General features: G+C 41.5%; 1 protein-coding gene across 1 annotated transcript in view; it reads left to right on the top strand.

The window, feature by feature from the left end:
• The first annotated feature begins 2,909 nt into the window (after positions 1-2,909).
• Positions 2,910-17,432, top strand: part of LOC132897215 (structural maintenance of chromosomes protein 1A) — a 44,309-nt gene continuing 29,786 nt past the window's right edge. Inside the window, exons 1-7 of the mRNA XM_060938687.1 lie at positions 2,910-3,194; positions 3,276-3,416; positions 3,497-3,579; positions 9,251-9,350; positions 9,473-9,580; positions 12,771-12,956; positions 13,104-13,283. Coding sequence (XP_060794670.1) covers positions 2,910-3,194; positions 3,276-3,416; positions 3,497-3,579; positions 9,251-9,350; positions 9,473-9,580; positions 12,771-12,956; positions 13,104-13,283 — 1,083 coding nt within the window. The remainder of the gene's footprint in view (positions 3,195-3,275; positions 3,417-3,496; positions 3,580-9,250; positions 9,351-9,472; positions 9,581-12,770; positions 12,957-13,103; positions 13,284-17,432) is intronic.

Here is a 17,432-nt window from a genome sequence, read left to right as displayed (position 1 = left end):
GGGTTTGTGTGGAGAGAGATGATCTGCAATAACATGCATTGTTGGCTACAGACCGAAACGTACTTTCAGAATGCACTGGCCAAGGCAGGACTAAACTCCATGTGCCTTCTAATAATAATTAAAAAAAAAAAACAGAATAGTAATTTGTAAGCTAAAAAGCCTGTGTCTACACTTTTCTCTCGCCGAGTGGCAGCTGTTTTCAACTGGGGCGGGAGGGCGGGACATGACTGAATGGGTGTTTCTGATTTGTCACCTGTCGTCCTTACACCGCATGGCACGCCCCAAGCGTTCACAACACAGAATTCCAGGTTCTCCGCTCCAAAATCGGCAGCTTCAAAACGATTGATTTTTTTTTTTAACCGACAACCAAAAAAAAATTAACCGGTTGACGTTGATTCGGTCAACCACCGGTCAAACGGTCATCGGTTAACATCCCTAGCTGTGACTAGAAATGACTTGCTTACTGCAGAGATATTCTGGGCGCTAAAGGTAATCAAAGCTCACTACTCCTTCAAGTCGTGTGAGGATACAGGCCGTGTTTCCCGATAGTCAGATAGCCACAAGATTTGCGTGTGGTGAACGCAAGTGTGCATATCTCTGCACATTTGGACTATCTTCATAAGAAGGTAAAGAAGAGAATGAGAATGCGAGATTGTGAAAGCAGCCATAACATTTATATCCTGTTTATTCCGAACATGCATATTTGATGTTTGAACATGTTGATCGAATAACAACGCAAACAATGGACTCCAGTCTTCAGCTCAGACAAAATAAGTGAGAAGGAATGAGGTGAACGCAGCACCAAATAAGAGAAGCGGAAAGAATGCAACTCAAGAAAACCCCTATTAATCCATTAAATGTCTCGGTTCACGTTCGTGAAGCCCTACTGCAACACACCTTTCCTATTGGCTTCACTGGAGTTACTGAATAAATAAACTTAAACGGTTATAATGTGGAAAATTCCTTTTCATTTTGTTCTAAGGGTGTGCACATTTTGGTTGCATCGTCGCTTCTATTAAACACTTTTACTTTGTACTAACTATGGTTTACATAAATATATATATATATATATATATATATATATATATATATATATATATATATATATATATATATACACACATACAGTTGTGGTCAGAAGTTTACATACAGTGACATGAATGTCCTCTTGGATCTGAATGTCATGGCATTATTTGGGCTTTCAGTCATTTCTTTGAACTGTTCTTTTTCTGTGGCAGAATGTACAGCATACATCTTTAATTAAAAAAAAACAACACTAGAATTTGGTGCACAAGTTTTAATTTTCTTTGGGTTTTCTGAAATCAACACAGGGTCAAAAGTATACATACAGCACACCTAATATTGACATTTTAGAGGTTATGCGTAGTCATGGAAACTTGTGGCCAATTCATGGAAAAGTCATGGAAATTTGTTGGTTAAAATGTGTACGAACCCTGATAATGGAATTGATATTGAATAAACCAGGGGTTTTCAAAGTGTGGGAGAGTCGGCCCCCCCCTCAGAGAGCAAATAAACAACAGCGCCCCCCCCTTACAATTTTTGTTGTTGCTATACTTAATGTTCCATTCGTATTTAAAAAAATGGTTGTTGTCCACATTTAATTTTTTTTTCTTTTACACATTTTAAACATCTGTGCTTTTTAAAACATTTTTTTACACATTTTAAACATCTGTGCTTTTTTTAAAACATCTTTTTTACACATTTTAAACATCTGCTTTTTTAAAAACATCGTTTTACACATTTTAAACATCTGTGCTTTTTGAAAACATCTTTTTTACACATTTTAAACATTGTGCTTTTTTAAAACTTTTTTTTTTACACATTTTAAACATCTGCTTTTTTTAAAACCTCTTTTTTACACATTTTAAACATCTGTGCTTTTTAAAACTTTTTTACACATTTTAAACATCTGCTTTTTTTTAAACATCGTTTTACACATTTTAAACATCTGCTTTTTGAAAACATCTTTTTTTACACATTTTAAACATCTGTGCTTTTTAAAACTTTTTTTTTTACACATTTTAAACATCTGTGCTTTTTTTTTTTAAACATCTTGTTTTACACTTTTTTTTTTTTTTAAAGATATTTTTTGGGCTTTTTGCACCTTTATTGGATAGGACAGTGTAGAGACAGGAAATGAGCGGGAGAGAGAGAGACGGGAAGGGAAGGGATCGGGAAATGACCTCGGGCCGGAATCGAACCCGGGTCGCCCGCATTCATGGTATGGCGCCTTAACCACCTGAGCCACGACGCCCCCGTTTTACACATTTTAAACATCTCATAGCATCGTTAGCTAGCACCTCTTGGCCGACAACGCACTGTGGCAGTGGAGCATCTTCAGATCCAGTCCATGAAAATCCAAACTTTAAATAATCGTGGTCATACTTCCTTCTTTTTTTGCTTGGCCCAGACTCTGTCTCCTCACTCACTGTAGCTTTAGGTACTAAAAATCCATCCATTTTGTCTCTGGCAAAGGCTAGCTGAAGTTCGCTAAATGTCCGCTATAGTAACTTATTCTGGTTTATTTTTCCTCACGTTGCGCCCCCCCTGAAGAACTCTGGCGCCCCCTAGGGGAGGCGCGCCCCACACTTTGAAAAGCCCTGGAATAAACTAAAGAGAAAAAAGATGATTAAAGATTACATTCTGATCACTGAAGCTAAAAGTAACAAGACCTTGTGTTTGTGAATCTAAAACACATTTTAGTGACTTTTCTTCCATATCTCTAATTTCCACTCCAGCCTGTACACACACATCAGCACAGAAATGGCTTTCGGTGCTCCGGTTCCATTAATAGTGTTTATAATGATTAGCACAGTAGGAGTTTTAAAAATGTTAATGTTCGAGTTGACGTTTGAGGCATTTGGATGTTCAGTCGTGATGGTTAATCCATGGGGTTTGTTCCTTCCGCTCGAAGAGAGAAGGACGCAGAGCTAAACCAGAAGAGGCCGCAGTACATCAAGGCGAAAGAAAACACGGCTCACAAGATCAAGAAGCTGGAGGCCGCACGGAAATCCCTGCAGAACGCGCAGAAGTGCTACAAGAAGCGCAAGGCCGATATGGACGAGCTGGAGCGTGAGCAGAGAGCCGTGGAGACGGCCAGGCAGGAGTTCGAGGAGCGCATGGAGGAGGAGGCGCAGAGCCAGGGTCAGGACCTGCAGCTCGAAGAAAACCAGGTACACTGACTGACTCGTATAATTAATATACTCATCTTTTATTTACTTTGGACACCGATCTCAGAACGATTTGTGTATCAGGTCAAAGCGTATCACCGTCTCAAAGAAGAGGCCAGCAAACGAGCTGCTACTCTGGCCCAGGAGTTGGAGAAGTTTAACCGCGATCAAAAAGCTGACCAGGACCGCCTCGACCTGGAGGAGAGGAAGAAAGTGGAGACGGAGGTACTGTAGAGGAACTGTCGAGTCAGGAGGGGAACAAAAAAAAAAAAGATGTCGTGTGTCTGAATGTTGTGTTGTTACAGGCAAAGATCAAGCAGAAGATCCGAGAGATCGAGGAGAACCAGAAGCGTATTGAGAAGCTCGAGGATTACATCACAACCAGCAGGTACACGAAGAAAACGAGCACAGACCATCTCATTTATTAAAGCGCAGCACTTCATAAATTTATACAACCCCGATTCCAAAAAAGTTGGGACAAAGTAGAAATTATTAAAAAAAAAAACAGAATGCAGTGATGTGGAAGTTTCAAAATTCCATATTTTATTCAGAATAGAACATAGATGACATATCGAATGTTTAAACTGAGAAAATGTATCATTTAAAGAGAAAAATTAGGTGATTTTAAATTTCATGACAACAACACATCTCAAAAAAGTTGGGACAAGGCCATGTTTCCCACTGTGAGACATCCCCTTTTCTCTTTACAACAGTCTGTAAACGTCTGGGGACTGAGGAGACAAGTTGCTCAAGTTTAGGGATAGGAATGTTAACCCATTCTTGTCTAATGTAGGATTCTAGTTGCTCAACTGTCTTAGGTCTTTTTTGTCGTATCTTCCGTTTTATGAAGCGCCAAATGTTTTCTATGGGTGAAAGATCTGGACTGCAGGCTGGCCAGTTCAGTACCCGGACCCTTCTTCTACACAGCCATGATGCTGTAATTGATGCAGTATGTGGTTTGGCATTGTCATGTTGGAAAATGCAAGGTCTTCCCTGAAAGAGACGTCGTCTGGATGGGAGCATATGTTGCTCTAGAACCTGGATATACCTTTCAGCATTGATGGTGTCTTTCCAGATGTGTAAGCTGCCCATGCCACACGCACTAATGCAACCCCATACCATCAGAGATGCAGGCTTCTGAACTGAGCGCTGATAACAACTTGGGTCGTCCTTCTCCTCTTTAGTCCGAATGACACGGCGTCCCTGATTTCCATAAAGAACTTCAAATTTTGATTCGTCTGACCACAGAACAGTTTTCCACTTTGCCACAGTCCATTTTAAATGAGCCTTGGCCCAGAGAAGACGTCTGCGCTTCTGGATCATGTTTAGATGCGGCTTCTTCTTTGAACTATAGAGTTTTAGCTGGCAACGGCGGATGGCACGGTGAATTGTGTTCGCAGATAATGTTCTCTGGAAATATTCCTGAGCCCATTTTGTGATTTCCAATACAGAAGCATGCCTGTATGTGATGCAGTGCCGTCTAAGGGCCCGAAGATCACGGGCACCCAGTATGGTTTTCCGGCCTTGACCCTTACGCACAGAGATTCTTCCAGATTCTCTGAATCTTTTGATGATATTATGCACTGTAGATGATGATATGTTCCAACTCTTTGCAATTTTACACTGTCGAACTCCTTTCTGATATTGCTCCACTATTTGTCGGCGCAGAATTAGGGGGATTGGTGATCCTCTTCCCATCTTTACTTCTGAGAGCCGCTGCCACTCCAAGATGCTCTTTTTATACCCAGTCATGTTAATGACCTATTGCCAATTGACCTAATGAGTTGCAATTTGGTCCTCCAGCTGTTCCTTTTTTGTACCTTTAACTTTTCCAGCCTCTTATTGCCCCTGTCCCAACTTTTTTGAGATGTGTTGCTGTCATGAAATTTCAAATGAGTCAATATTTGGCATGAAATTTCAAAATGTCTCACTTTCGACATTTGATATGTTGTCTATGTTCTATTGTGAATACAATGTCAGTTTTTGAGATCTGTAAATTATTGCATTCCGTTTTTATTTACAATTTGTACTTTGTCCCAACTTTTTTGCAATCAGGGTTGTAATTACGTTCCACAAAACCACTTCACTTCTGTTTATATGTAACAATTGCTCGCCAGCGTTGTAGTCGAGTCACTAAACCTCCAGTCCGAGTCATTAAAAAAAATTTCGAGTCGAGTCCAACACTCCATCCGCACCATTTAACGGCGGCTGTTTCAGCACCATTAACATTAGTTTGTTCCTGAACATGGCGTATGAACAGGTGAATGCGCTTCTCTTTATCAGGGAGTGTGAAGTATTCTGTCAGAGACGGTTGGGAGACGTGAAGACGCAAACAATCCAGAATGGCAGGCAAAATCGTGAAACGGGCGATAGGTCAAGCGAGGCACAAACAGGCTATCAAAGACGAGAAACAGGAAATCGGAAACCAAATAAGGAAATAAGGCTCGGTAATGAGTTGCGTTGCTGACACAATACTTCGCAAAGTAAGTGTGTGTGCATGGTTTTTATATCTGCGTGCTGTTTGCGCCTTAATCCTGTGCAGGCGCGAGTCGTTTACGGCGCACACGAGAGTCCGCTTGGCACGCGCGCTGTCCGGAGCGCTGCCCGAGAGTCTCTCTGATGTGCGCAGGTGTGACGCTCCTTACACAAAATTTAGTATAAAATTTAATGTAAATATAAATATCTTGTACCGAATTATGACACGTTATAAAAAATGAGGAAAGAAATCTGAGTCCTAATGCAGTTAATTCACGAGTCGGACCCGAGTACTACAAGCCTGTTACTTTCTGAAAGTGAACTCTCGGTTATTATTCACTGATCCTGAGGTGGATAATTGTTTTAGTATAAATACACAGGTGATTATTTTAAAAAAAATTTAAAAATTGTTTATTTCAGACTTCAGAAGCAGCATGCAAATGTAATAAAGGCACAGCGCAGACTTGTGTCACATAAAATCCTTTGCTTTGAAGTCGATAAAATAAATCACAGTTCCACCTTGCCTTTGTTTGAATAGTTTTAGACCAAACTTCGTAGCATCTTTCGTGCTTTTATTTGAGGAACAGCATTTTCTTTCATCATTTGTAATTCTTCCTCACTTAGTGACGAAGCGATCGGCCGCCGTTTTGCCGAGTCGCTTGAGGTGATTATCAAGAAACTGTCCGAATCTCTCGACCAACCAGCATGCACGATTTCTTATAATCCCCTCTGCATTTATACTAAATAAGTCTGTACGTATTCCTTACCAAACGTTTGCTTATTTGATATTTTCAAATATCTGGCTGCATGAGTAACACCGCTCTGAGAGATATATTCCATGTGGAAAGCCTTATTTTCATAAAAAATAAATAAAAACAACACCAAGCCTCATTTATTCATCTTTTAGTGTTTAAGTCAAAAATTTTCCAAAAAATGCATACGTAGCTCGATCGCCTGTAAAGCGTAAAGCTTGTTCCTGATACAGCTCATTTGCATATAGCGACGCCCACAAACTCCATAAAAGGTCAAGCGCACAGACGGCACAAAACGAATGCTCAGGGTAAAGACTGAAAAACAGATGAGGACGTTATTTTAAGGCGATTAAAAAATACAATATTTAATCATGTAAAAAAATTTTTTGCGGTGCGGTTTCCATCAAATCCTGCACTCTGATTGGCTGGCGAGCGGGTCCATATCCTACAGTACGGACCCCGGTTGCGGACCTCTGGCGACTCGCTCGTTCACAACAATAACAAACATAGTCGCATTTTTTGTCAACATTTATCTTTTTTATTTCTTTTTTTTAAATAAGATTTATTTATAAGATTATCAAAAATCTTATAAATTTTTGCCAGCATTTCTCAGGAGAATAGCATTAATTTTACAGCATGGATAGCGATAACGACAGTGTTCACAGCGAAAGTGAGTTTTACTACCCTGAGGAAGATGAAATAAAAGAAAACATTTCAGGAGAAAGCCGAAAACCTGTAACTGTTGCTAACGCCGAGCAAAAACATGGCTGAATCCTGAATGACTCAATTTTGTATAAATAGGGGACTACATAGGTGGTAGAGGTCTGCGCGGGACAGAATTTTCAGTCCCGCTCCCGCCCGCGCCTGCCATATTTTGTCCCGCTCCCGCCCGCAAATCCCGCATGATGCAGACGTTCGCGTTATTTCTCACGAAAGTTCTTGTCATTGGCTTGGGGAATTAAACATGCTGAGCTTAGCTGAGCTCTCCACTGACCGATCCTTCACCTAGTGCACGTAGCGCGGGTGCGCGTTGCCAGGCGGCATGCGCAGCTGAGGCTTTACAGAGATACCCAGCACACCTACCAAAATCTACAGTGGATATTAAGAATATTGTACGTTGCACATAGCTTATATGTCACTCCTCACATTTACATTCTAGGAAATACAAGTAGGCCTATAAGAAATTAATATAATTTAAAGACACAGCATGATGGTGCCCCGCCCCCTACTTTGAGTGGATTTGAGCCTAAATATCTACAGCTCACAACACTTATCACAACAAGCAAAGGGCAGCTGATTTCCCTCTGCGTCGTACACGAGTGAGAACGACTTCCAAATGTCTGATTTCAGGACTCTTGACTTTTTAACGGTAAATGTACCTCTTTTTAAAGCAGCACTTACTTCTGAAGCACTGTGAGCTTCACTAGAGGAGCTCTGCTCTTCTGCCATGATCGGAGATCTCAAACACGGAAGAGCGGAAAAGAATCGGAAACGTACGCGAGATTCGACCACATCCGCAAATTTAGGCATCTTAAAATGTTTTTATTAATGCCAAATAAAATATCCAGCACAAATTATATATGATAGACATAAATTAATAATTTATAAATTTTATTTTAAACACGTTTTCAGTTAGCGGGACTGCAGCTTATCACCTCTCCCGCCTGCGCCCGCATTGTGCACTCCCCCTCCCGCCCACGCCCGCAATGAGCTATCAAAATTTGTCCCGCGCCGCACTGCTTTGCATCGGGTCCTGCGGGACTCCCGCGGGAGTGCAGGGCTCTAAAGGCCAATTTATGCTGACAACGCAGTCCTCGCAGATAGCGTCGCAGACAGTGTCTGCGTAGCCCCCCCCCCACCTTTGCAGACGCTCTGCGCGCACCTCCCAAAAATTGTGACCACCGCAGAAGCCTCGCAGACTGCGCCGCAGACAAGAGGGCTCTGATTGGTCCACTCTACATCCGCTGTACACGCACTTCCGCTTCCCTACTTTCCCGGTTTGTTTTGTTTTCACAACCGGCATTTTTAAAAACACGAGCGAAGATGGAGCAGCACAAAGAGCGGTTGATTGAGGAAGTACGGACATCTATGCGACTCCAGTTCTAGTCATTATATTAAAAAAAAAGTTCTAGTCATTATAAGTAACCGGAGGATAAACACTCCACTAACCACACCCACCAACTACTCCTAGCGACTTCGCGCCCCCTTGCGTTGTGCCGGTGAATAACATCGCGCACGCCTATTACTCCCCGCTCAACGATAAATTACAACTGTCTGCGAAAAGCTATCTGCGAAAGCCTTGTCGCAAGAGCATGCAGAGGCCTTAATAGGCGGCAAAATGTAGTGCTTTTCCTGCCATGGAAGTGCACTTGCATACCGAGGAGGAAGCCATTTGCATTACAGCTGTGAATGAGGATTCAAAATGGCGGCTCGGCTCGGTTTCCCCTTTCGGGCGCTCTTGTTTTCTGTTAGAATTTGGTAAAGAAAAATTAAATATATTATTTACCAGCTTAAGGTCGGTCCGTATGGTGAAATACCGTGACCTCGGACTTTTTTATTTTTTTAATATATATATATATATATATATATATATATATATATATATATATATATATATATATAAATAAAATTGAGTAAGCAGTCAGCTGGAGCCGGGCATGCGTGTCATACAGTCAATCATTGCGTGATCTGATACAGCGTACAGTTGAACGTTTTTCCGTTATGCTGATATTCTGTCCATACACCTCGTGATAAGCAGAACGAGACGGTCCAAGCTCATTTATCGCCGCCTGCCGATGCGTGTCGCCGTTAACTTCTCGTCCTGCGTTGCAGACAGTCTCTGGATGAACAGAAGAGGATGGAGGAGGAGCTCACAGAGGAGGTGGAGCAAGCCAAGAGGAGGATTGATGAGATTAATATGGAGCTTAATCAGGTGCGCCATCAATAAACACTGCTTGTGATTGTTCTGATGTTTCTTTGTTGTTGCCTGAATGTAAGTGGATCCGTTCTCAGTTCTGTTGCTCTTCACTGCGGGTCCCCCCTCCCCGTGTTTAGGTGATGGAGCAGCTCGGCGACGCTCGTATAGACAGACAGGAGAACAGCAGACAGCAGCGCAAAGCCGAGATCATGGAGAGCATCAAGAGACTCTATCCCGGATCAGTGGTATGTTAAAAAAGCAATCCAGGATGTTTCAGTTCACATTTGTACACACTCGGAACTTTAGTTAGTTTCCATTTACTGTGTGGAAGGGTGTAGTAGAGATTGCTGGTGCGGAGTTAGCAAACTAACTAGTACAGATTTACTAATCTGCAAATTAAGTTATTAAGTGCAGCATATGGGCGTCTAACAGTTCACCTGATTCACAATTTCTGGTTCATGATCAGATTTTCCCGCGGTATTTTTTGAAAAAAAAAATTTAAATGAAGAAAATTTTATTACCCCAAAAATGGAAAGTTTAGTTTCCTATTCTTTATTAACTTAAATATCTATTTTCTTAAATAAAAAAAAAAACAAGAAAGCTTTGTTTTCATTTTCTTAATAACCAACAGCAATTATTCACCTACATTTGTAAACGTTGGAGTAAAACAATAGCCTATTAGCTAAAATATTCCTTTTATTAAAAATTAAATAGGTTAATAACTAGTATTCCTTGTCTTAACAAAATTTTATGAACATTTTGTACTCCCTCTATTTGCTTCTCTTTTCTTTATCTATCAGCAGTCTGTCTAAAGAGAGAGAGAGCTCGGATTTCTTGTTAAATCTATTTGTACACAATCACACAACACCTCTTTCACATTTGTCGATCTGTTTTTGTGTGTTTGTGTTTTTGCGGCATTAGAGCTGTGTTACGTCCACCTAGGGTGAAGTCACGTGCATTCCCGCTGTCTAAACAACACAATTACTGCGAGGAAAAACTAAGCAATTACTCAGCCTGATAATAATCATGGTTCATTTTTTATTTTATTGATTCAAATTGTCATAAAATTGTATCGCGCTTTATCATCGCACCATATATCGTTACATACTGTACTTAGCTGCATTCGACTAGCCTAGGAAATCCCCCCCCCCCCCCCCCCCCCCCCCCAAGCTCTGAAGTTGTGGGAGGAAACATAGACGACTCCATGTTTGTCTTTTAGTAGCTCCCTGACGAGTGATGTAGATTGATGACAAACATATAACATTTAACAAGTCAATACATCTCTCTGTATGTTGAATGATCTACTTTTATAGACAGTGTAACATATTTGAAGTTAAAGACGTGTTAAAGGAGAACTGAAGGCAAATTTTTTTTTTATCATCAAAATTCTATTTCTCATTTTATTAAATATCAGAATGCATGTTTGATCGCTATTTTGTCGCTGCTATAGCAAGTTATGAGTGTTTGAAATATGCTCTGTAATATATCAGTCCATATGTCAGAGCAATGGGCGTAAACGAGATTCGTTGAGACCTGTGCGAGACATCGTAGGTCGGAAATCAAAGCAACTGACATCTACCAACGTTGTCAAAAGACACGCGCGCCCTCTTTCGAATGCTGACGTAATCAAGCCGGAAGTTTTGTTTGTTTTGATAGCAATCAGGAAAGTTTGAAAAAAGTAGGCAGTAATCGTCATTTAAACTCGTTTTTGTGCAATACTTCGTTTGGAAAACAGTTTTCAAAATGGTGGCGCTGACACTTCACGTTTCGAAGTCTCGCACAAGTCTCGTGAAGATCGTGCGGATAAGCGACGCCTGCCGTGGACCAAACGAACTAAATTCAACACGGCTAAAAACCGAATAGGCCGATAAGTATCATATTTAATTGCGATTAGTTGCCAATACGAGTTGCGATATAAGGTTACGAAAACCGAAAACGTAATTGAATAACGTTAATTAAGAAATAAAGCAAGTTTAAAAATGACTTCAGTTCTCCTTTAAGTGTTGATGCTCTGAGCAGCCATGCTGATTTTTTTTTTTTTTTAAAGATATTTTTTGGGCTTTTTTCACCTTTATTGGATAGGACAGTGTAGAGACAGGAAATGAGTGGGAGAGAGAGACGGGGAGGGATCGGGAAATGACCTCGGGTCGGAATCGAACCCGGGTCCCCGGATTTATGGTATGGCGCCTTATCCACCTGAGCCACAACGCCCCCAGCCATGCTGATTTGACGTCACTCGCTGAACTCGCGGGGTGAGAAAGCCGTCCCGAATTCCAAACGGAGTGGCATTTCGTAGTTGCACCTTTCCCACGGGTCCTTGAAATCCTTGAAAGTTTGTGAATTTGAGAAAAAAAAATATCAAGGCCTTGAAAGTTTTTGAAAATATTTGTTATTCCACGAAATTGAGTCGTACATGAGCTGATAGTCAACGAGGCGCGTAGCACCGAGATTGAGTGGAATAACTGTTTTATTCTATCCACATTCACTGGGTTTTGAGAAACAGAGCATTTTTATTTTTTGCAAATTCAACAAATAAAAAACTTTCATACAAAACGTCCGACAAAATAATTTCATCAAACCGGCGAAATGTCAGGAGCAATTTGGGAAAAATGCGATGATAATAATAATTATTGAAAAATAAAAAAAGATACGTTCTTACCATCAAATGTTTTTTATTGTTTTTGTTTTGTATTTTTTGGGCTTTTGTTTTCGAGTATTTTTTGTTTTGCCCTCGGTTGGTTCAGCAACACGCTCTGCCATTTTGTTTTTTCTCTCTTCACGGTATATAAGCTGATATTCTACTCATAGAGTAGCCAATCAGAGCGCGCGATTGCTCATATCCAGTGAATATGGATGGAATAAATATAAATAGACATGGGTCACTGGAAGTCCTTGAATTTGTGTCTTTTGTGCAAAAATAGAAATTGAAGACCCTCAGATGGCACTGCATCAAGTCACGTCGTTCATCATTAGCTGATGGGACCAGATAAGCTTGGGGTTAACTTTGGCAAACCTTTGTTAAGCTCGACAATATGGAGTTACATCCACAAACTGCGCTTGACGTTTGCTTTCTTGTTTAAGGTGTGGGAACCCTGTAGTTAGAGGTCGGAAATTACAAATGCAGCACTAGTACTAGAAGCGTCATATAAATCTAAATATAGCATGCTGTCGGCTGTACATTGTAGCTGCTGTTTCTCATTGGAACAAGAAAAGGCCACGCCCACAATCAACAAGCGAGACGAGACACTGAGTGAAGGACATCTGGTGTGGGTTCTGAGCTAGTCAAGTCGATGTTTTTTGAAAATCTTTGGCATCTCATTATTTCAAAATGAAAGTGCGATGAATGAATGAAAAGAAACAAGCGTGAAGTAATTATTATTGATCAAATCAACTGTGATAAAGCACTGATTATAATCCTTTCTTCTTCCTCTCCAGTACGGCAGGCTCATAGATCTGTGCCAGCCCACTCAGAAGAAGTACCAGATCGCCGTTACCAAAGTGCTGGGCAAAAACATGGACGCCATCATCGTGGACTCGGAGAAGACCGGCCGTGACTGCATCCAGTACATTAAAGAGCAGAGAGGAGAACCTGAAACCTTCTTGCCTCTGGATTATCTCGAGGTGCTTTCTGCAGTTCGGATTAGACGTGATGTGTTGTGTTGTGTTATGATATGAACTCGAAGCTCACAAGGAAGAGCTCCTTCTCAGATAAAGGCAGGTGCGTTTCGGTGTAGACGAATCCGCTAATCATTCCTGTACCGTTGTCAGGTCAAACCCACGGATGAGAAGCTGCGTGAGCTGCGCGGTGCCAAGCTGGTGATCGACGTCATTCGCTACGAGCCTCCACAGATCAAGAAAGCTCTGCAGTACGCCTGCGGGAACGCGCTCGTGTGCGAGAACGTCGAGGACGCCCGCAGGATCGCTTTCGGAGGACCGTACAGGCACAAGGTACTCCATTACACCAACGAGGCTGAGTAGAACTACTGCGTTTGGAACTAAATTCTAAAAAGACACCTCCATACATCCACTAGATGTTAGGGAAAGTGTGTAATTTACAACCCCAATTCCGAAAACGTTGGGACAAAGTACAAATTATAAATAAAAATGGAATGCAATGATGTGGAAGTTTCAAAATTCCATATTTTATTCAGAATAGAACATAGATGACATATCAAATGTTTAAAGTGAGAAAATGTATCATTTAAAGAGAAAAATTAGGTGATTTTAAATTTCATGACAACACATCTCAAAAAAGTTGGGACAAGGCCATGTTTCCCACTGTGAGACATCCCCTTTTCTCTTTACAACAGTCTGTAAACGTCTGGGGACTGAGGAGACAAGTTGCTCAAGTTTAGGGATAGGAATGTTAACCCATTCTTGTCTAATGTAGGATTCTAGTTGCTCAACTGTCTTAGGTCTTTTTTGTCGTATCTTCCGTTTTATGAAGCGCCAAATGTTTTCTATGGGTGAAAGATCTGGACTGCAGGCTGGCCAGTTCAGTACCCGGACCCTTCTTCTACGCAGCCATGATGCTGTAATTGATGCAGTATGCGGTTTGGCATTGTCATGTTGGAAAATGCAAGGTCTTCCCTGAAAGAGACGTCGTCTGGATGGGAGCATATGTTGCTCTAGAACCTGGATATACCTTTCAGCATTGATGGTGTCTTTCCAGATGTGTTAGCTGCCCATGCCACACGCCCTAATGCAACCCCATACCATCAGAGATGCAGGCTTCTGAACTGAGCGCTGATAACAACTCGGGTCGTCCTTCTCCTCTTTAGTCCGAATGACACGGCGTCCCTGATTTCCATAAAGAACTTCACATTTTGATTCGTCTGACCACAGAACAGTTTTCCACTTTGCCACAGTCCATTTTAAATGAGCCTTGGCCCAGAGAAGAGGTCTGCGCTTCTGGATCATGTTTAGATACGGCTTCTTCTTTGAACTATAGGGTTTTAGCTGGCAACGGCGGATGGCACGGTGAATTGTGTTCACAGATAATGTTCTCTGGAAATATTCCTGAGCCCATTTTGTGATTTCCAATACAGAAGCATGCCTGTATGTGATGCAGTGCCGTCTAAGGGCCCGAAGATCACGGGCACCCAGTATGGTTTTCCAGCCCAGAGATGCCTACTAGTACGGATTGGCCATATTTTGTACGGAAAAGTTACGTAAATACGATGTTACGGGAAACAGTGTTATTCTGTACGGAATTATTATAAAGTCTTAAAAAATTCCAGTGAGTTGTTTTTAAATGTCCAAGCGACTTTTTCAATCCATGCGCGATTCACGGCCATTTATTTTTATGACAGCCACACGTGCTGTGTTTGACATGCGCAGATACCGCACGTTTGTTCGCGCTACTTTCGCTCGGCATCACACACGCATGGCGCTGCTTCTCAATAGTGGAAATGAAACGCTCAGTATCGGGACAAGTGAAGCACAGGTCTCAGGTGTTCCTCCCACGATATACGGTAGAATGGCCGTGCATTACACCCAGTCAAAAGGGCAATGGATACGCGCACTGCAAACTGTGTAGAACTGACATTAACATGGTGGTCGCGATGACTGCACGCGGCATGTCAACTCCAAAAAACATATGGAGTATGCTGAAATGGCGAGTCAGGCGGAAAGTAAATCTGGGGGTATCCAGCATTTTTTTACGAAATCTGTGGATGAAAAGACACGGAACGTGACCCGTGCTGAAGCGGTGATGGTTGACCTGTGCTTGGAGTTGAACTTGCCAATTAGTGCCATGAAATGTGAGTTAAACTTATTCAGTTTCTTTTTACATGTCTGATTTTTATTCACTGAAATATCAAACACTGGCTGTACTTCTTTAATTCAAAGTCTTTTCAGTGTTGCAAGTGCAAATGTACATGTAGTATGATCAAAAACAGAATTTTATGATTAGTGTTGTTGCGATTGTGGCAAAAAAATTTATCATTCCACTGTTTTAAATACAATTATAAATGTCATTTTATTCAATGTCTCTTCTGAAGCATTATGCTGAAGTATTTATATATTGGGACATTAAGATAACAATGTCGGACTCTCTTTGGCATGAAATAAGAAATTTTTTTTTTAATTTTATTAGAGATGCACCGATACCACATTTGTGAAAACCGATACGAGTATGAGTACTATCATTTCAGTACTTGCCGATACCGAGTACTACCGATACCGATACTGTTGATGTTATTAAAATATAGGCTACCTACATATCTATAATAACATAACAATGTTGCAAAAGAAGCGCTACCGTGAAATGAAGAGGCGCTGTCTGCTGGCAGTGTAACGTGGACTACAAGGCTATCTGCGCTTCCGTGTGCAACCTCTCTCGATTGTCGCGCAACATTCACTCCCAGAAAACTACACTCATTGCAAATAGCCTACACAAAGAATGAAATATTTAGCTGTTGCAATTTCTGAAAAAGGCTGCTATTTATTTGGATTAGATTACAATGTCCAACTTTCGAAGTCAAGAAAGACTTGCACTCTTGCAACATGTAAGACCGATTGTTGATGAAGGGAGGAGAGAGCAGTGAGTTACCACATGCAGCGTGATCATTTCACTCCGCTGGTCACTTACCCCCTCTATCATCGGCCTTCCGCAACATTGCGGTCTTGGTTGACTTAAGGGTTGTTCTGGTGGTGCGCTTAAACTACTCCAATTACATTTAGCAACAAGACAAGGGCGTGAAAGGGAGGAGCAGCGACCATCGCAACATCACAGAGAGCGCACAAGATAACAGTGGCGGCCGGCGACGATGTATTATTTAATTTCCATCGCCAGTAATGCAGACTAAAATATGCCCCTCCCCCCCTCCTCTCATGTGCATGTGCGCACATCCTGCTGTGTGCTGCAGGAGAGTTGAATGCCTCGAGCACGCTCTTGTTCAGTCGCAGAACTTGGTAGGCAGACGCTGTCGCTGTCCATTCGCAACATCGCGTCCCGTGCTCGTGGAGCTCCATACCTGTAGATGGGACGTCAATTTCCTTGGTCTTAGCGTTGCCCTTAACTGAAACAAGTTGGAAAACTCAATCAGCCATTTCTTAAAGCTCTCTCTCTCACTCTTCACTCTTAAACTCTCCCGGTTGGACTCGTACTTAAAAACTCTGCCGGTTGGATTCACCTATACAAAAATCCGATTTTCATTTGTTTGTTAGTGAGTAGCCTGTCCTACAAAACCCTTACCTAGGCGAATAGCCAACATTAAAAAAGGACAATGTTGGGGATCTTAGCGTAGGCCTATCTGCGTATGGCAGCGAAAGGGAGTGGAGTGTGGAGAGATGTTTAAAATGACAGTGTTGGGGAAAGATGTTGTGACGGCACTGTTTCATGACTACGCAATCACATCTTCGTCATGGAAAAATGGGTTGTTGTCGAACAATTTTTTTTGTCTTCTGACGAAATTAGCCTACGCTCAATGCTTGAGATTTACAATTTTTTTCCTGGGAGAGGCTTTTTTTCCTCGAACGGACGCTGGCAAAAGGCGCTTCACGGAACACTATCGGCGCATGGTATAGCCTATCATATTATGCTCAAGCCTGAGCTCAACAATGCTTCAGTTTTTTTTTCTCTCTCGAATGGAACAAAAAGCGCTGCGGGGAACATTGGTATCAGCGCATGGGATCGGCACTGGTATCGGTTCATGGTATCGGCAACTGTTTGACAAGTACGAGTATGAGTATATTAGTGGAGTATCGGGGCCGATGCCGATGCCAGTATCGGTATCGGTGCATGCTTAAATTTTATTAGAATCCGTTAACAGGTAGAACATTTTGCCAGGCAATATAATATAATACGGTTGAGGAGTTACATTCAATACCAATGATTGGTAGTCAACCGTAATGTCTGCAAACAGGGAACACTATTGTATTTAGAAAAATGTGATATTGTATGCTCTAGAAATTTGTTGAGTGGAAATTCAATTGAGATGGCTGCTCGTGTTTTGTTTATTCAGTTCACACAAAACAGTTCTTTTTAATAATTTAACTGTTAAACATATTGGTATATATACCTCTTTATAATGGAAATGCGCATAAATTAATGTTACTGAAAGTCATTCCAAAATACTGAAAAATGTTTTCAAG

Source organism: Neoarius graeffei, chromosome 13 (assembly GCF_027579695.1).
Source record: "Neoarius graeffei isolate fNeoGra1 chromosome 13, fNeoGra1.pri, whole genome shotgun sequence".
NCBI classification, from domain to species: domain Eukaryota; kingdom Metazoa; phylum Chordata; class Actinopteri; order Siluriformes; family Ariidae; genus Neoarius; species Neoarius graeffei.
The sequence above is the reverse complement of the archived record's forward strand: the minus strand, read 5'-3'. Positions and strand labels throughout refer to the sequence as shown.